A 20,065-nucleotide genomic window follows, 5' to 3' on the forward strand; every position below is an offset into this window, starting at 1 on the left:
CCTTACAGTGAATGTAACTCTGGATCCAGAAACAGCCAATCATGCCGGCTTTGATGTCTCCGAAGATCAAAAAAGTGTCAGAAGAATTTGGGCAGTTAAAGGAAAATATATTTTCTCAGATTACAACAGATACTATCATTCTTATGTCCATGGCTGTCAGACGTTCTCAACAGGGAGACATTTCTGGGAAGTAATTGTAGGGAATGAAGAACGATGGTCTATAGGGGTTACCAACCAGACACTGAACTTAACAAATGTTGATGAGCAGACCAGGCGGTGGATGTTTGGAAAATTCGTATGGGGATACTGGGCCTTCTCTAAATTAGAATACTTTGATTGGTACTTGGATGAGAAGCCCAAGAGGATCCGCGTCTCTCTCAACTGCGAAGGGGGACAAGTGAGCTTCTTTGATGCCAGCACAGCAGCTCTGCTCCATACATTCTCAGATGCTTCCTTGGTTGGGGAGACCCTTCGGCCCTGTTTCTATTTGTACAAAGGCACCTGCATGACACTCCCCTAAAAGAAGGGAGAACCATAGACAAAACCTTGGAAAAATCCCTATTTGCCAAGCGGGGATCTCTGAAAGCCCTTAAAGCAGAGTTTCCTTAGCTTTTTGCTACTTCAGCTTCCTTTATTCTTCTCTGCCCCCCTGATCAGTCAATTAGTCTATAAAGGAATAACTTGATCATCATTTCTATTTCTCTGCATAAAAAAGCCGAGGTGTCCTAGGAGCTTTATAGGGTTTAACATCATGTGTTCAGGTGTATCAGCATTAAAGGTACCTTAGAGCTAAGCCTGTCAATCATGATTTTATATGTCTGTCACAGCTCTCCATCCCATTTATGGATCATGCTTGTTTGTTTCATGTTAGTTGCAATCAATGATAGTGTAGGTTCCCATAACTCGGGATATTCTGTAATCTTTTCCTTCTTTTTTTCTTTCCCCCCCCTTTTTAACCAGTTTCCTTTTGACACATAATTGTCATAAACCAACAAACCATTTTTTAAAAAATTTTTTGTCTGTATCCCCCTTCCCTGGTTTGAGTTGTGAGCCGCCCTGAGTCCCCTTTGGGGGAAAAGGGCAGCATATAAATATAATAAACTAAAACCAAACTAAAAAATAATAATAATAAACTAACTAACTAACTTTTAAGGTTTCAGGAAATATTATACTCAATATAAGCTTTACGGCCTCACAGGGATTTTTTTGTTTTACAAATCCTAGTACTTTTTCTATCTTTTTATACTTACGTAGATTATCTACTACAATCGGATTACTGATTGTAGGATTGATTGTAATTTTATAGGTTCTTGTGGATTGTAGTTCCTTCTTTTGCAAGTTTATGCCAATAAATGTATTCCGTGGGATACATAGAAACTGAAGATGCACAGAAAACAGAAAAAAATAAAAGATACCATCTATTATCAAGATAGCAAATGTAAGTGTTATGTGCCCTAAATGTGTCTCCTGGCTCAAGACAAAAGTAAAAAAGGATTGTTAATAGAATTGTTAAAAAATGAAATACATTATTAAATAAATACATTATTTGAGAATAACACTGTTTTTTCTTCTTGCTTTAAGCCACTCTGCCTTTTATTGAATAACCGAAAGTAACTTGTGTTAAAGAAACCAATCTAGTGTGGTGGTTAAGAAATCAAGCTGGAAGCCATGAGTTCTAATCCTCCCTTAGGTACAAGGCCAGTTGGGTGACCTTGGACCCTTCACTCTCACTCAGGCCTAGGAAGTTGGCAATGGAAATCCACTCTTGAACCTTTACCAAGAAAACTGCAGGGAGATCCCTCCAGGTAGCTATCAGGGGCCAACAATCTGAGGCAACCGCCTGTGTGATCCGCCTGCTGAGAGGAGACTCCAGAGGGGACCGGCTGGAAGGAGAAAACGGCAGAGTCCAGCCCAGCAGGGCAACTGGAGGTGCCTGAGCAAAGGGAGCAGAGTGGAGTGGGAGCCACAAGGAATGGACTGAGTCAGGGGAAGGAGCCTGGAGGATTGGAAAAGGGGGCTGGGGGAACCTGGATCCCTGTGACCCTTTTGGGGGTAGCGCCTCCATGACGCTCTTTCTTGTCACCGTTGTTAAGTGAATCACTGCAGTTGTTAAATTAGTCAAATGGTTGCTAAGTGAATCTTGACTTTGCTTGGCAGAAGATCACAAAGGGTGATCACATGACTCAGCGACCCTGCAACTGTCATAAAGACAAGCCAATGGCAGCCAGCCCCGCCTTTTCCCCAAGCGTAAATAAGGGATGGGGCTTCCCTCCCGTAGGCCTTTGTTGACTCCCTCTAGGGTTGTTCCTGCTTTGCATCTCCCCACTTCTGGGGATTATTTAAAAGAGATTTAGATCCTTCCTTCCACAGAAAGGCCTTCCCCTGGTGCCAACATGACCCACTGTGACTGCTAATTAATGGTCTCTGGGGAGGACATTCCAGAAATGAGGTGCCACCACCAAAAAGGCAAGGAAAAGGAGGGGGCTTGGGACTGTCTATGTCCCCTCAGAGACCCTGCTGTGATTAAAGAAGCCTCCCTCAAAAGCCCTTGAACAAAGGGCACAAAGAGTATAAGATTTTCTCCACCCTCCAGATTTCCCCCTCTTCCCCCCATGGGTCCCCCTGTCCTAAGTTGGCCTGAGATCACTAATGGCTCTTTCTATCCATCTTTTGCCTTAAGAGGCACCTCATTGGTCTAACCTGAAGATTTCCATCCAGCAAATGATGCTATTCCACATTCTACACATTTCATATTCTCCATCTACAAGATAGTCTTCACGGTGACTTTTGCCCAGTATTTATTTATTTATTTATTTATTTATTTATTTATTTATTTATTATTATTCATTATTCATTATTCATTATTCATTATTCATTCATTCATTCATTCATTTTAGTTTGTCAAACATGTAAAAATTAACAGGCATAAGTATAAACATAAATATGAAGACAGTAAATGGGTAGGAATAAATGGAGACAGTAGGACAGGGACGGTTGGCACAATGGTGCCCTTATGCCCGCCCCTTACAGGCCTCTTAGGAACGGGGTGAGGTCAACAGTAGACAGGTTAAGGTTAAAGTTGTGGGAGTTTGGGGGATGCAAAAACAGAATCATTTTAGAGCTTTTCCTGATCCATTTCCTGATTGGCTGGCTGGGAAGGGGGCAGTCCTGGCAGTTCTTCCTCTGCAGGATATTCCTATAAAAAGTGACCAAAAAGACTCTGATTTCCCCTTCATCTCTGAGACATCCCATCAATTGCAGCATTGGATTTGGGCTTTCATCAAGGGCTTCTTCCAGTCTGTTTCATTCCAAGTTTACCCCCACTGGTCCCATAAATGTTTCCTTCTTCCGATTTTTTTAAATAAGCATTTTCCCCTTTAACAAGCTGGTTGGATCAATAATAATTGTTTGGCAATCGGTCCCATGGATGTTTCTTTCTCCCCAGGATTGTTCAATATCTTTTCCTTTAGCAAGTGGGGGGTGGGGAAAACGATGGTCCAATTTGCAGACTTCAACTCCCAAAATTCCTGAGCCAGCTGTCTCGCGGATTCTAGGAGTTGAAGTCAATCAATCAATCAACCAATCAGAATAGAGCTGGAAGGGGTTTTGGAGGTCTTCTAGTCTAGCCCCCTGCTCAAACAGAAGACCCTATACATACCATTTGAAACCCACAAGTCATAAAGGGGCCAAGGTTCTCCGTCTCTCCTTTAGCAGAATGTTTGGATCAATAATTGATTGGGAGGGGGGGCATCCCGTGAATTTTGGCTTCTCTCCAATTTTTAAAACATTTTTCCTTTAACGAGCTGATTGGGCCAGCAATAATAATTGACCAGGGATCCATCCCGTGAATCTTTGCTCCTCCCCAATTTGTTCTTTTTAAAATACTGTAGTTCTTCTTTTAAAAGCCAGCGAAAATGACCGCAAAAGCAACAAGAAATCATCTCGGTTTCCTGCCTGGTCAGAGCCCAAAGGCGGTCACCTAATTTAGAGGAAAAGAAGCGAAACTTGAATTTCTCCTGCCTTTCCCAGCGGAGGAGGCGGCGATGGCGACCGAAGCACCCTTGCAGGATTTGCTGGAAGAAGCCACCTGCTCCATTTGCCTGGACTTCTTCAAGGACCCCGTGCTCATCCCGGAGTGCGGCCACAACTTCTGCCGGGGCTGCCTGACTCTCGGTTGTGGGGCGTCAGAATCGGAGGCTTCCTGCCCCCAGTGGAGACAGACCTTCGCGCCCCGAAGTGTCTTCGCTAACCGGCAGCTGGCGCGGAAGTGGCCAGGCGATGCGGCGGCCATCCGGAGGAGGAAGGTGGGAATTTCTGCCCGAAGCACCGGGAGCCCCTCAAGCTCTTTTGTAAGGACCACGAGACCCTCATCTGCGTTGTCTGCGACCGATCCAAAGATCACAGGGGCCACTCGGTGATCCCTGCGGAGGAGGCTTTCCCGGAATACAAAGTAGGAGTCAGCCAGAAGGAATCTCTGCGGAGGGGCGTCCAGATCCTTGGTCTTCCTAGAAATCCTTAGATCACTTTACTTGCTTTCTCTGTTGTCAAATTTGGTTTAGCCTGGTGCAGATGCCAATGGGATCGAGACTGGTGTGGTGGTGGAAGGGACTTTTCTTGAAGTACTTCAAAAGAGTCTCACCAGCTACAGGAGCAAAGACCCCCCCCCCCAGCCAAATACAAATACAAATTTTATACACTTAAAATCAAGGAAGTTAACACCCTAAGAATCACTCATTGGTTCCTTAACAGGTGTTTCTTTTGATCTCTTCTTCTGGCCCACTTTACCCTCCTCCTTCATACATAGCATATTTAGTGCTAATTAGCTTTCTTATCAAAAATGCTGTGCGTTTTATTATTATAATAAGTTAGAAGTTACCAAAGTTTATGTCTATATGTGCCTTAGCATCCCTCTAACCTGAGTCCTTCTAACTTACCTGTAATTTTCTTGTTGCTGGCTAGTAGTGTCCCATTATTCATTACTGGTCTTATTACAGTCTGTTCAACTTTCTGCCTGGGCCATTCCTTTAACAACCTTCTCCAATTCCAGCCTGACATCTTCACTTCCTGCTTTATCCTTTGTGGCTACAAACTTTATGAAGACAGATTTATCATAGTCCTCCACTTACAACCATTTGTTTAGCCACTGTTCAAAGTTACCACAGCATTGAAAAAAGTGACTTATGACTGTTTTCACCCTTGTGATCATTGCAGCATTCCGTGGTCACATGATCAAAATTTGGGTGTTTGCCAATTGTCATGCATTTATGAGGACTGAATATATCCATGATGCCAAACCTATGGCAGGACTGCCAGATGTGGTAGGTGGAGCCCCCTCTGCTGGAATGAGCACCAGCACCCCAGGTCAGATCTCCATGGCGTTTCTTTTGTGAGCTTCTGTTTCCCTGCAAAGGACGAAAGAGAAGGTCATAAAAGAAAAAGATCTTCCCTCTTGCCACGCTGTCGCTGTTGGGATGCCCCGCCTCTTGCTGGCCTTCCGGTATCTGCTGCACATGTGCACACGTCCGTGCATGCACACATTAGTGCATCTCCATGCAATCACATGTTCACACGCACCTTTCAGTTTGGGCATGTGCGCAGACGCATTTTGGGCAGCCGGAGTCTAAAAGGCTCATCATCACTGGAATATATCTTCTATCTAGGTCTTCTCTCTGATGTAATTCTTTAGGAAAACTAACTCAAAACCTGTATTTTCTCTTCAGATCAAGATTGGGAATTGCCTGAAGGCTTGGATGAAGCAGAAAGAAAAAATAGCTACATAAAAAAGAGACACAGAGGAAAAAGTGCAGGAGAGGCTTGTAAGTATGGATCCAACAGTGGGGAGCTTCTGAGCTAATAGGAAGGAGAACACCGTCTGCTATGTTTAATAATAGGCAGCCTCTTTGTAAGTACAAGTTGAAGGAAATTCAAGATAAAGACTGTGTTAGGGCAGAGAACTTGGCCTTAATCTGGGGACTGAGATGTCACCATTGCCTGAATTAGTCACAGTTGGGTTAAGTGCACCTGTCCCATGAGCCGTGTATAATGCAATGGGTTTGGCTTGATTACTAAATTAATGCAAACCGTATTTCATCTTATTGAAAAAATTGTGAACTGAAACATTTCTCTCTCTCCTCCTTTGGGAATCCCTGATTGCCAAGGAAATTTTGCACTCTGCAGACCTCCCAAAAATGGCCCGTTGCAATACATAGAAACTGAAGATCTACAGAAAACAGAAAAAAATAAAACATACCATCTGTTATCAAGATAGCAAATGTAAGTGCTCTGTGCCCTAAATGTGTCCCCTGGCTCAAGCCAAAAGTAAAAAAGGATTGTTAATAGAATGATTAAAAATGAAATACATTATTAAATAAATACATTATTTGAGAATAACAATGTTTTTCCTCATTGCTTTAATCAACTCTACCTTTTATTGAATAACCAAAAGTAACTTGAGTATAGGCTTGAGATACAAAAGGGTCCTTACAAACTTGAACATTGGGCACTATCTAACAAAATGAAATTCAGTGGTGAAAAAGAGTAAGGTTCTACATTTAGGCAAGACAAACGAAATGCACAGGTACAGTACAGGTGGTGCCTTGCTCAATAGTAGTAACTGTGAGAGGGATCTTGGAGTCCTAGTGGACAAACATTTAAATATGAGCCAGCAGTGTGCAGCAGCTGCCAAAAAATCCAACACAGTTCTAGGCTGCATAAACAGTACTATCCCCAACCCCAACCCCTTTCTGGTTTATATTCACCAGTGAGGAAATTAAACATCTTATTTTTAACAGATTCTATTTGTCACAGAAAAGGGACTGGTGGCTTGGCTGAGGTTTCTGGAGTCCTATGTTGACTTGGATTCTGCCTCTGTGTCTCTTTCCCTCCCTCTAGAAAAATGAAATACTTTGGGGAATATTAATAGAGGCAAAATATTATATTTCCCCAAAGGAGACATGGAAAAAACATGTTCTTTGAGGCAGGAAACAGCCCCCAGTGTTTCTGAATAGTCCTCAGCAGATGCCAGCACTTAAGGAGATAACGAGCTTATTGAAAGAGGAAGCCAGGTAACTAGATGGCTCCATTCATAAGCAAAGCAAATGCTGGCAGCAGAAGTCCACTCAAGGCAGGATATTTCAAAATCCCTTACAGCAATTTTGACAGCTAACAAAACCAGAGTGATAGGATTAGAGCAAGCAGCCCCTCACCCAAAAATCTAACACAGGACATAACCATCAGCCACAAGAAGAATTACCGTTCAACACCCTTTCAGAACACAAAGCCCATATTGTACAAATCCCAAACTTCAAAGTTACAGAAACTATAAAGATCCACCTACGCATTTAGCCATTTGGTTAGCTGTCCCAGAACCACATGCTGCTGCTGGTTCTGCTTCATCAATAAATGGACTCTCTTTCCAATCAGCCTCCATGTTATTTCTTCTAGCGTCTTTCTTCTAGCTTGGAACTGAACCAGATGGATTTTTCTTCCAAGGTTTCCTTCCTTCCTTCCTTCCAACGTAGAAAAATCTTCACCTGGTGCCAAAATAATGCCAGTGTGGGTGCCATCTCTGGGGAGGGCATTCCATAAACAAGGTGCCACCACTGAAAAGGAAAGATAAAGGAGGGGATAGGGGAGTGTCCATGTCCCTACGGGGACCCCATTGTGACTTAGAAAGCCTACCCCAAAAGCCCTATAAGATGTTATCCACCCATTCAATTCCCCTCAAGTCATCAATCCATAAGTAATGGAATCATACTGTAGATGTGTTACAATTATTCATCACACTACAATCATCTGTATATATCCAGTGATGCTGGCTCAGGAATTCTGGGAGTTGAAGTCCATAAGTCACAAGAACTGCAGGAAAAACAATTATGGCCAACCTGCCTTCCACTGAGGACCTGTATATTGCACGGGTGAAAAAGAGGCATGTGAAAATATTTACAGACCCCTCACATCCTGGACAATGTTCCCTCTAATTTTTTTTCAGTGTGAGCGGAAAAGTATAGTGTTTGAGCGGTACATTTTCATGCCTGAGCACCTGAATGTTTTTCACAGATGTCACCTAAGACAACAACGAAATCAGTATTATTTGAAACTCAAAGTTATGTTTATTCAAGGGACCCGCTTAATTAAAGTGTTCTATAATATCAGTATGACTTATAATACTGCCGGTCTGCAATATTAAAATACTTGTATAGGGGATCCCCGGGATCCCCCGAAGAGATCAAATCACAACCAGTATGCCACATTCTTGGTATATTGTTTTTATTTTCATTGAGTTTTTAAAAATGAGCATTATTTCATCCTTTTTTTCTTTATTTTTGATTGGTATCTGCAATTTGTGTTAATTCTGTTCATACATATAATATAAATGAAAAACCCAGCTCTCTTAAAAATCTTTTAAGTTCTTTGTGGTGATCTCTTTTAGAATTGGCCAACTAATATTTCTGTTCCCCCAACTAATGCCAGGCAGAGTTAACTGAAAAAGTAATTTTTCATGAAGGGACATTTTCCTAGTATTTATGAATAACAGTTCATATTTATATCTGCTAGGTTCAGCAGAGGATGACCAATTATTTTAAAGCTATTATTGTTGCTTGTATCTCCTAATTTCAATATTTTTCTTGACACTCAGTATATCTTGCAACTATTTGCATTTGGCAAATAAATAGGGTAAGTGATTATGCTTTTTAAAGACATTTAAGTAATTGATAGTAATTAGTATTTTGCATGTTGTGTGCAAAAACTGAGTATTTCATACTGGGGGAGACATTCCCCAAAACACAGCAGGAACAAAAAAGATAACATTCCCTCCCCCTCTCCTAAAAATCTTTCAACTGGAAAGTTCACAATAATTACATGCACTAACCTCTTAAAGGAGCCGTTGCAAATACCCATTTTTTTTCCGTTTTACTGAAATGTGAAAACTCAAGATAAATGTTTTTAATTCATTGCTAAGGAGGGAGGGGGCAGGGGCTGTTTATTGTTTACTACTTTATTGAGGGCTCCAGATGTCACCCTGTGTCTTGCAAAAAGCATGATCTCACACCCACGAAAATCTCCCCCTCCGCCTCAGTTCATTATCCCTTTCTGCAGCCACTTTTCCTCCTCCCTCCCCAAGATTCACCCGCCAACACCAAGAGGAACAGGAAAAGAGGCGCTATCTCTGCCCGGTGCCCCATACCACTGTGCCCCGAAAGCCAGCCGGAACCCCCCAAAGCGGCCGGTTAATGAGCTTCCCCACTTCAGTCAAGTGAAGCCTCTGCCAGGAGGGGGTGGGTGCAATCCAATCCGAATGGGAGCCAACAGCCGTCGCTCGTTCCCTGCTGGCTCGAGATTGTCCTGGGAACCGGCAAGTGTGAGCAAGAGAGGGCGGAAGACGCCCTCTTTATCTCCCCCACCACCTAAGTCCGGCTGCACAACCAACCACAGCAAAACTTTCCCTGCCTCCGCCCCGAGAGTGGAGACGTATAACGTCTGTGACATAAATCGGCCGGATGTTCCGCAGCTTGGAGCAGAATCGGCAGGGACTTCAACCCTTATGCAAAGAAAGCCCAGGAGTGCAAAAGTTAGTGCCGGGAGCGGAGAGTGGCGTCTCATCTAACAGGATCATGCAGGGCACTTGGAAACTGTTGCGCGGTGTTTCCATATTATGTGCGCGTCCGCGCATGCGCGCACCTTAGAGGGAACACTGATCCTGGACATAAATTGTTTCAACTCCTACACTCAAAATGACGGTATAGAGCACTGCACACTGACAACTAGACACAAGAACAGTTATTTCCCCAATGCCATTACTCTGTAAAGAAATAATTCCCTTACCACTGTCAAACCCTTCACTAAGGCTGCGTTACTATTGCTATCGTTCCTATCACCCATCTCCTCCCACTTACGACTGCAGGACTGAAACTTTGTTGCTTGTATCCTTACGATTTATATTGATATTGTTTCCTGATTGCTCATTTGTACCCTGTGACTATCATTAAGTGCTCTACCTTACGATTCTTGACGAATGTATCTTGTCTGTTATGTACACTGAGAGTATCTGCACCAAAGACAAAATCCTTGTGTGTCCAATCACACTTGGCCAATAAAGAATTCTATTCTGTTCTATTCTAAATGACGTCCGTCCCAAGAATATTTGCTTCTCCCCAGTTTTTAAAACAATTTCCCCTTTAACGAGCTGGTTGGGCCAATAAGAATTGGTCGGGGGTCCGTCCCGTGAGTATTAGTTTCTTTCCTGCTTGTTCTATTTAAAAAAATACTTTTTGTTTCCTTTAAAAAGCCAGCGAAGCTGATCGATCGCAAGAGCAACAACAATTCACTTCGGTTTCCCAACTGGGCGGATCCCACAGGCGGTCACCTGATTTGCAGCAAAAGAAATGAAACTTAATTTTCTCTTTCCTTATCCCGGCGGAGGCGGCGGCGATGGCGGCCGAAGGCCCTATGCAGGATTTGGTGGAAGAAGCCACCTGCCCCATTTGCCTGGACTTTTTCCAGGACCCTGTGCTCATCCCGCGGTGCGGCCACAACTTCTGCCGGGTCTGCCTGACCCGCTGTTGGGGGTCGTCGGAATCGGAGGCTTCCTGCCCCCAGTGCAGACAGACCTTCGTCCCCTGCAGCGTCCTCTCCAACAGGCAGCTGGAGCGGATGGCTGAAATAGCCGGGCGATTCGGCGGCCATCCGGGGGAGGAAGGTGGGAGCTTCTGCCCGAAGCACCGGGAGCCCCTCAAGCTCTTTTGTAAGGACCACGAGACCCTCATCTGCGTGGTCTGCGACCGATCCAAAGAGCACAGGGGCCACTCGGTGATCCCTGCGGAGGCGGCTTTCCCGGAATACCAGGTAGGAGTCAGCCAGGAGGAATCGCTGCGGAGGGGCGTCCAGTGGCAGCCCTCGCAGTCTTTTTCCTGCTTTATCCCACCCCTTATCTCCCTCCCTGCAATTGTTTAAAAACAGGTTGACATCCCTGTTCAGCATTCAGATGCTTGGCAACTTTCACGTCCATTTGTGACCACTTGATCAGCAAAGCCAATGGGGAAGCCAGATTCGTTTAACAGCTGTGTGACTAATTTAACAACTGCACTGATTCACTTAACAACAGTGGGAAGAAAGTTTGGAAAATGAGACAAAACTTCACTTAACTGTCTTGCTTAGCAGTGGAAGTTTCCTGTAGAGAGAAATAGGCTCCCTTTGCCAGCTCCCTTTTTCTAAGGAAAAACAAGGAAGATCCAATTTAAATCTCAGCAAGAGGATTAACCAGCTGCAGTTTGGAGATCAGGTGGAGAAGGAGACACTACTGGGCATTCTTTCCCATGACACTTTTCTACATTTGCTGTAGGGGAGGATCATCATAGACCCCTCCAAAGTCTTGAGTGCAGATCCCCCAAAACTCTCCTGCTGGATTAGGCCAAAGCCATGTCAGCCCAAATTTTGGTTTCTCGGTGCCTAACCTGTTGCTTCTGGGATGGCTGCGACCAGGAGACTCAGGCAGCTCACTTTGCTGCCATTACAAGTATTCCTTTACTTCATGGCTTTTATTGTTTTATCAATGTATAAAATACAAAGAAAAATAAAAATGGGAAATTAAGGGGGGGGGGAAGAAAGCTTGAGGTACAAGGGAAGAAAGAAAGTGTTGACTTCCAACTCTTTTTAGCACAGTACAGTACAAGATAACAATCCAGCCTCAGATTTTTACTTTTACACATTAGTATATAATTAGTATATAATAATTCGGCTCTTGCTGTTGTTGCCGCTGCTATCTACGGCCACTTTGCTTTCCGACCATCCCCTCCCCTGCCTTCGTCCTCCGGACCACCATTTTGGAGTGAGCTGGGATTTTCGAATCTACTTCCGGCCTTGCTGAGATTCCGGTTTATTACCCCGCATTCTACTCTGCGCCTTAATCTTTGCAGAAGGAGAAAGCAGGGGACGAAGAGGACGTGGGCAGGGAGCTCGCCTTGCACCCCCCTCCAACCGACATTAATTTTCCAATCACTTCAGGCTTTTGGACCCTGCCCTCTCTGCTGGACTTTGCAGAGGAAAAGATTAAGAACATTAAGACTTCCTCTCTCGTATCAGTACAAGCCTTGTACGAACTTTGCACAGTTGCACAATGTTTAACTTGTATGGGGAGTGCATGGGTTATGTGTGTGACTGAGTGAATGATCCCACTTTTTATTAACCTATTATTATTGTATTTTGTGTTTTTAACTGCTAAGTGGGGACTGTTTGAGTAAATGGAGGTGTATGTGTGAAAGGACTGGGACTACAACCTGGCGCCTCCTCCACTGAGTGCTCTGCAGAAGTGTTAGGGGGCCCAGGCCCACCCCCAGTCCTAGAATGCTTGATTTAAATGGCCTGCTGGAGAGAGCAGCGGCTACGGGGGGGGGGGGGATGGGGGCTACAGACACGGGGGTGGGCCGGAACATTATGGTCCAGCTTTCATGGTGGGCGGAAGGGGTTTGCTGTAACTCTGCTTTATAAATTTTATAAAGTAAAGTTCCTTCCCTACTTTATAAATCACCATTACTGTTGAACCGGTGGGCGGTCAGAAAATTTTACTACTAACAGAGATAAAAAAGTGGGCAGTAGGTATAAAAAGGTTGACTACCCCTGCACTAAACATTTCTTTATAAACATTTCTAAAATCAAAACTTTCTAATAGCTCTTTTTTAAAATCTCTTTTAGCTTAGTAAAGATTAATAGTCCTTAAAAATGATTGAGAAATGAAAGTCAAAGCACTGTCCCTTTGAAAAATAAATTCCAAAATTGCTGCTTCTTCCACAACCCAGTCCCTCAGCTTTCAGCACAGGGGCTGCTTTGAAGCACAGCTCCTAAAGCTACTTACAGACCTTTGCTGTATCAGAGGATTTGGGGGAATAATTCTAGGACTTTTCCTAAGCCAGGAGAGTCCTATAAGAATGTCGATTCCTTCTGTTGGCACCTGAAAGAGCTACAGTCCAGGGGGAAACCCTTCGGGTGTCCTTCCCCAGCCGTGTTGTCTGTTGGCCATCTTTTCACCAGACGTCACCATTACAAATATTCCTCGACATAGAACCTTTCATTTGGTGATTGTTCCAAGTTACAACGGCAATGGGAAAAGCCACTTACAATCCTTTTTCACAGTCATGGTCATTGGAGCATCCCTGTGGCCACAGGATCAAAATATGGACACTTGCCAACGGCCATGTATTTATGACGGTTACATATATCTTTTAATTGGGTCTTCCCTCCGATGTAATTCTTTGTGCAAAAGAAACTTAAACCTTTTATTTTCTCTCCAGAGGAAGGTGGAGGATTGCCTGAAGGCTCGGAAGGAGCAGAAAGAAAGAATAGCTACATACAAAAGAGACACAGAGGAAAAAGTGCAGGAGATGCTTGTAAGTATTGATCAGAAGGTGAGGAGCTTCTGAGCTAATAGGAAGGAGAAGCCCATCCGCCACCTTTAATAACAGGCAGCCTGTGTTTTAATAAAAGTTCTGACTTAAAGAAAATTCAAGATAAAGACGGTGTTAGGGCAGAGAACTTGTTCTTAACCTGGGGACTTATATGTCCCCATTGCCTGAATGAGTCACAGTTGGGTTTAAGTGCACCTATCCCATGAGTTGTGTTTTATGCAATGGGTTTGGCTTGCTTAATAAATTAATGAAAACCATATTTCATCTTGTGGAAAACATTGTGAAGTCAAATATTTTTCTGTCCCCTTTTTGAAAATTCCTGATTGCCAAGAAAAGTTTCATGAGGGATCATTTAAGCCTTTTTTCTTTCTTTTTAGAAACCTCCCCCCCCCTGTGTTTTTTTAATATCGAAAAGGTTTTTTTTTCTCCTTAGGAAATTATCCCACCTGGATTCTTCAAGGAATCCATTTTGTTATTATAACAATAAAAATAATTAAGTAAAATAATTAAAATAAAAATTTGCCTTTGCTTTTTTTTCTTTCTTGTTCTAGGAACTCATCAAAAAAGAGAGAGAAAATGTAGTGGCTGAATTCAGAGAGCTACAACTCTGGTTAGAAGGACAGGAGAAGCTTCTATTGACTAGAATGGAAGAAACGGAGAAGGATATTATGGCAAGAAAGGAGGAGGGTTTCGCCAAGCACATGGAGGAACTCTGCTCTCTTGACCATCTCATCCAGGAGATAGAAGAGAAGCTTCAGCAGCCAGCCAGCAAACTCTTACAGGTCAGGCAGGAAGTGGAGATCATAGAAACCTGGGGCTTGAAGGGACCTTGGAGGACTCCAATCCTTTGCCCAAGGCAGGAGTCCTTATACCATCCCAAAAACATGGTTGTCCAAACTGTTATTGGAAGCCTCCAGTGATGGCCAAGTCAGAACTCTGGGAGGGAAGCTGTTCCAGTGATTAATCATTCTCACTGTCGCGAAATTCTTCCTTATTTTAGGTTGGATCTCCTTGTGATGAGCTTCCACCCTGTGCCTCTTGTTCTGCCCTTAGGTGCTACAGAGACTAAATCGATGGACTTTTCTCTATGGCAGCCATTCAAGTATTGGGAGATTGCTGTAGTGCCTTCCACAGAATACTCTTTTTGACTCTTTCCTTATTTTCCTTTTTCATAAATTTAGTCAAAATTAAAATAGTGAAAAGTACAAATGGAAATAGAGAAAATAGGGAAATGGAGAAGGATAAGAATAGGAAAGAAGTGTAGGATAAAGAAAAAAGGGAAAAAATGTGTCTCTGAACTTTTTTTCTGCACAGTATAATACAAAATAAAATTACAGCCTCAACTTTTTATTTTTGCAAATTTAGTCATTATTAGCCATGTCTAGAAAAACAGATTATTCTAATAAGGATAATCAAGAATCTATTTTTTTTAAATCTCAAACACAACATTTAGAAGCAGCTTCCAAGTAGAAACAATGGGTTATATCTAATTACACCAGTCAATTTTGTCATTTTTCCTAACTCCATCACTTTTTCCATCCATTCTTCTCTTGTGGAGATTGATATTTCTTTCCATGTCTGCATGTAGGATTCTGGCTGCACTCGACCAAGTTCAAAATCTTTTTTTCAACTCCTCATTTAGAAATCTGTTTTGCTCTTTCTATGGAAAGGAACGGTCACTAAATGAACTATTTAGTCAAGGACTACCAGTAATGGCTAAGGGCTACATAATGTAATACAGAAAAAGCAGGCCACGCGAGAAGCAAGAATTCAAAGTCATGGTCACTGTCTGCATTCTTCACAATAGGGGATGTGGTGGTGGGTGTTCTCTGTAGGGTCTCCCCCTCCCCTTAATCTCCAGGGACAGGAGAAACCCAACAGTGATGACCTTCTACAAAGTATTATAACCACTTGGAGTTCCCAAAGTGCCTTGATTCTGGAAGCATAAATGCAGGGGATTTTGTTTTTCCAATATTGTAATTGTGTTGGATTCAACCGGGGTATAATTTTTCTTAGGCAAAAAAGTGAAAACAATACCTCCCCAATAGAGGTTGAAGATCTGGAGGGAAAAGAGCAATGGGATTTTTTTCACTGACAAAAATGAAAGTAGTTTATATGTTTGTTAGTGTCTGATTATCCAGACGTTTCACTCATTTATTATGTGAATGTAATAGTGTAATTTTATGCATAGGAAATGCTTTGTCTCTTTATTTTTCAGGACATTGGAGGCATCTTGAAGAAGTAAGTAAATCCACCCTTTTCTTTATAGTCTTAGAGATCAGCAGCTCCTCCAGAAGTATTTCTCTTTTGGAAAGTGCTGTTTGTATTTAGCAGTATTTGGATGTAAAGACAACGTAGTGTATTTGAGGGCCTTTTAGACATTTCCTCAGATAACACAATAAAATTAGCAATATTTGATATGGTGAATTGTTATAGTCTGTCACACACTCAGCCAGATGTTTAGATTGAATTTGGCCATTTTATCCACCTATTGAGTCTTTCCCAACAAGAGAAAGATGTTTGATTGTTTTCAAAATATCATTGTAGGAAGTAAGTTGTTCCAAGTAATGCAACTATCATAAATGCATGCCAGTTTTGAAGCACCTAAAACTGACCACTTGTTCCACTTGGTCTCTATTGATATCCAAGGCCTGGATGTCTGAACTATTCCTTCCGTAGTCCACTATAAGGTCCTTGGTCTTATTGGTGTTAAGGACCAAATTATTGTCTCCACACCATGAAAGCAATTGGTTCACCTCATATCAATAGGCAGACTCATCTCCCCCCCTTCCCTCTAGATATGAATCCCACAACTGTTGTATCATCTGCAAATGTAATAATAGTATTACTGGCGTTAGTGGGAATGCAGTCATGTACCTAAAGAGGATAGAGTAAACTCAACACACAACCCTGTAGTGTACCAGTGTTAAGAATTAGGGCGGAGGAGATGTGATTGCCTAATCTTAAAATCCATAATCCAAATGCAGATTGAATGAGAAAGCCCAAGGTTCTTATGTTTAGACACTAGTCTACGTGGAGGAATTGTGTTAAATGCAGAACTAAAATCCATCAAGATCAGTTTAAATGTTATATCCATCGTCTAATTACTTACATCACCCATATTAGTCACCGGTCATCAGTCCATTGGTAAGATATAATCCATTGTTTTGGCCAAGATATTCACAAGAATTTTGAAGAGTAGGGAGTCCAAACCTGAATCTTAGTTGCTTCTACTAGATCTCTCGTTTAACTTGATGAAGGTGGTTGAGTGCAGTTCGGAGTCAGGATCCACTGAGTCATCATGGTGCCCATATTTGAATAGACAGCCAGAGAAATGATTGAAGCCTGGGAAATGGGGGCCCTTATCAGTCAACAGGAGTGCTGATTTACTACTAGCTTACCAAGTACTTAGGATCCGGGATGGGGCAACACAAGAAAACAACAATCAATGACTTAATAGCTGGCCATCAACACCCCATGTAACAACTAAAAGCTACACACAACCAGGCACCACATAAATATAAATCGTACAACAGCTCAGTGCACACATTCGGGGTGGGGGGGAGAGAGAGGTTCCCTGAAGATGGGCTCCAGCATGAGTCTGAAAACTCAGAAGGGAAAACCTCTGGTGACCAACACAGACTGGATCCTGTCATTAAGCCAATCCTCAAGCACCATCTGGTGTTTAGAAAGCTTCTATTGGCAGGTTGCTAATGGTTACAGGAACTGGGCATGGCTGGTCTAGGGAAGAGAAGGAGCAGGGGAGACAGGATAGCAATAGCAGTTAGACTCATATACCGCTTCATAGGGCTTTCAGCCCTCTCTAAGCGGTTTACAGAGTCAGCTTATTGCCCCCACAGTCTGGGTCCTCATTTCACCCACCTCGGAAGGATGGAAGGCTGAGTCAACCTTGAGCCAGTGAGATTAGAACCACTAAACTGCAGATAACAGTCAGCTGAAGTGGCCTGCAGTACTGCACCCTAACCACTGCGCCGTGTTCCAATATTTGTGAGGCTGCCACAGAGAGGAAGGAGTTCAACCTGTTTTCCAAAGCACCTGAAGGCCAGACAAGGAATAATGGATGGAAACTGATCAAGGAGAGATTCAACCTAGACATAAGGAGAAATTTTCTGACTGAGGAGAATGAACCACTGCGACAGCTTTCCTTCGGACGTTGTGGGAGCTTCATCACTGGAAGCTTTCAAGAAGAGACCGGAGTGTCATCTGTCAGAAATGGTGTGAAGTCTCCTGCTTGGGCAGGGGAGAGGGGATTGGACTAGATGACCTCCAAGGTCCCTTCCAACTCTGTTATTTTGTCTTGCCAGGTACCAGGCTAAGGAAACATGTGAGAATCCACAGGATTTACTTCTAGAGCCAAAGTGGACAATCTGGGATTACAGTGATATCACTGTGCTTCTGAAAGGTGTCATGAAAAAATTCAGAGGTAATAAACACCTGCCAGGGTTTTATGCTGGATGACATTTTGAGCATCCAAGGGAGATTCTCAGTTGGTGTCACATGGATTAAAGAGGGATCAATTTCAGGATCAGAGGTGAAGTTATGATTGTATTTTGACACTACCTGTATTCTTTGCATGCTGAATCTATGTGCACTGATCACTGGGGAAGCAGAATCAGCTTCTACTTATTCTATATATAATGGAATATATTCAGGTAGTTCTTGACTTACAACCTCAGTTGAGCTGAACATTTCAGTTGCTAAGCAAGTGCCCCCATTTTCGAAACATTTTTGCCATCAAAAAAATCACGAAAATCACGGTTGTTAAGTGAATCATGCTTGATAAAGGAATCTGGCTTCATGCATTGGTTTTGCCTGTCAGAGGCTCCCCAGGGAGGTTGAGGAGGACAATCCCAGAACCATGAGATGCTGCAACCATGGTAAATACAAGCTGGTTCCCAGTGCCCGAATTTTGATCATGTGACTGGGGAGGCTGCAACAGTCGTATGTGTGAGAACCGGTCATAAATCACTTTTGTCAGTGGTGCTGTAACTTCACTACACAAATAGTTGAGAACTACCTGTATACGGAATATATAGTAGAATATATTTATACCTAATGGAATATATATAGCCAACAATGGCATTTTGGCTTGTGGCTTTTCATATTCCTTATTTCCTGATTTGAGTCCAAGGAAAGCAAACCAGGATATCTGGAGGGAGGCCCTTCTGTTGTTCCAATTCCAGTGATGAGATGCTGAATTCCTCCCTTTTCTTCCCCAGATACTCTGAAAAGTGGATTTCAACTACACAAAGGTAAATATGAGTTGTAGCAATTGCAATTGCTTGCTATTTTAACCTCTGATGCCAGTAATTTTAAGAGAAACATCATAGATGAACAAAAAAGAAAAATATAGGAATAGGTACCTTAAAGACTTTGATGATGCAGTAAACTTTAATGATTTTATGATTTTCGAAGAATTACTTGCCATTCATATGTACAACATGAGCTAATGCAGAGGAGACAAAATCCTTGTGTGTCTGATCACACTTGGCCAAATAAAGCTGCTGTTCTGTTCTGTTTTGTTCTACTCCTACTCCTCTCCATTCCATTCTACACATCATCTAGAAAACTGAAGTAAATCTTCAGGTGTAGAATGAAATATCTGAACAAATGGGAAAATATGAAAGGAATATTGGATTCCTACCAATCTAATAACATCTTGTTGATTTTACTGCCTGATTATAAGTTGGTGAGAGATGAGGTCTTTGGGAGCAGAGAAATTAGGTCCTCTGAGTCCAAGGAAATAGCAAGGTTGGAGCATCAGGATTGCCTCTTCCATGTGGGCCATCAAACTGGTGAAAGCAGAGGTTTCCCTTGCAAGATCCTCCCCTTTTGTATAAGCCTGTGACACCCTGATGCTCGCAGAGAAAAGGACGGAGCTTCCTCATATCCCATCATGTGCCCCAAGTTCCCTCTGGATTCTGCCAGTTCAGAATTGAAACATGGCAGCCTCTTGTTCTGCCCGATCCTCTGAATTAATGCTCCAGGTAGAGTCCCTGTTCAACCTTGGCTGTCTCACCAAATCAGTGAAGGCAAAGCCAATCACTCTTCACTCTCAATCCCATTAATCTCCTCTGCAAGGTGGAAGCTAAAGAGAATTGTGCAGGGAGGCTGGAAGAGGTGGAGCCCTATGAAGTGTCTGACGGACTTGGCCAGGAGTCTTCAACCTTTGGCCACTGTAAGGTTGGTGGACTTCAGTTCCCAGAGTTCTCCAGCCAGCATGGCGGAGCTGGAGGGCAATCAGCAGAGGGGAGGTCACATGGGAGACTAGAGACCAGGGGAATTGACCAGTGGAGCCAAGAGACGAAGACTGAACAGAGGGGCAAGAGTGGTACAGTTAATGAACGGATGTTGAAGGGATGCAGCTTAGTGGGAACTGAAGGGGAGTCAGATAGACTGGAAGATGGGGAAGTAACCTAAGTGAATGGAACAAGAAGGCCAGAGGGGTACCAAACAGCTCAGAAGTTAACAGAGGGTGGGAAAAAGATAGTGGCGGAGTTCTTGGAGGAAAGGGAGCAGAGGGGACCTGGAGACTAGCAGCCCCATCGGGGGAATTCTGGGAGTTGAAGTCCGCAAATCTTACAGTTGCCGAAGTTGGAGGACTCTTGACCAGGCAATGGCTTAGGTGTTCTTTAAAAAAACAA

The 20,065-nt window shown here is 43.1% G+C and overlaps 2 protein-coding genes and 1 long non-coding RNA gene across 5 annotated transcripts in view; all 3 read left to right on the forward strand.

The window, feature by feature from the left end:
• The window catches only part of LOC116503746 (zinc finger protein RFP-like), a 73,506-nt gene that overhangs the window by 14,117 nt on the left and 39,324 nt on the right, over window positions 1-20,065 (forward strand). The gene's annotated exons all lie outside the window — the stretch shown is intronic.
• The window catches only part of LOC116503744 (E3 ubiquitin-protein ligase TRIM11-like), a 30,617-nt gene that overhangs the window by 9,366 nt on the left and 1,186 nt on the right, over window positions 1-20,065 (forward strand). Inside the window, exons 1-6 of one of the 3 annotated variants that reach the window (XM_032210339.1) lie at window positions 10,367-10,845; window positions 13,287-13,382; window positions 13,952-14,182; window positions 15,592-15,641; window positions 17,726-17,844; window positions 18,641-18,673. In XM_032210339.1, coding sequence (XP_032066230.1) covers window positions 10,432-10,845; window positions 13,287-13,382; window positions 13,952-14,182; window positions 15,592-15,641; window positions 17,726-17,844; window positions 18,641-18,673 — 943 coding nt within the window. In that variant the 5' untranslated portion in view covers window positions 10,367-10,431. Of the gene's footprint in view, window positions 1-8; window positions 174-10,366; window positions 10,846-13,286; window positions 13,383-13,951; window positions 14,183-15,591; window positions 15,642-17,725; window positions 17,845-18,640; window positions 18,674-20,065 lie in introns of those variants that run through there. The other 2 variants (XM_032210340.1, XM_032210338.1) reach the window with 2 other exon arrangements.
• On the forward strand, window positions 5,568-6,390 carry LOC116503753. Its single transcript, XR_004254741.1, has 2 exons — window positions 5,568-5,816; window positions 6,159-6,390. It is a non-coding gene; the product is annotated as an uncharacterized LOC116503753 (long non-coding RNA).

This window comes from Thamnophis elegans, chromosome 2, assembly GCF_009769535.1.
Source record: "Thamnophis elegans isolate rThaEle1 chromosome 2, rThaEle1.pri, whole genome shotgun sequence".
NCBI classification, from domain to species: Eukaryota; Metazoa; Chordata; class Lepidosauria; order Squamata; family Colubridae; genus Thamnophis; species Thamnophis elegans.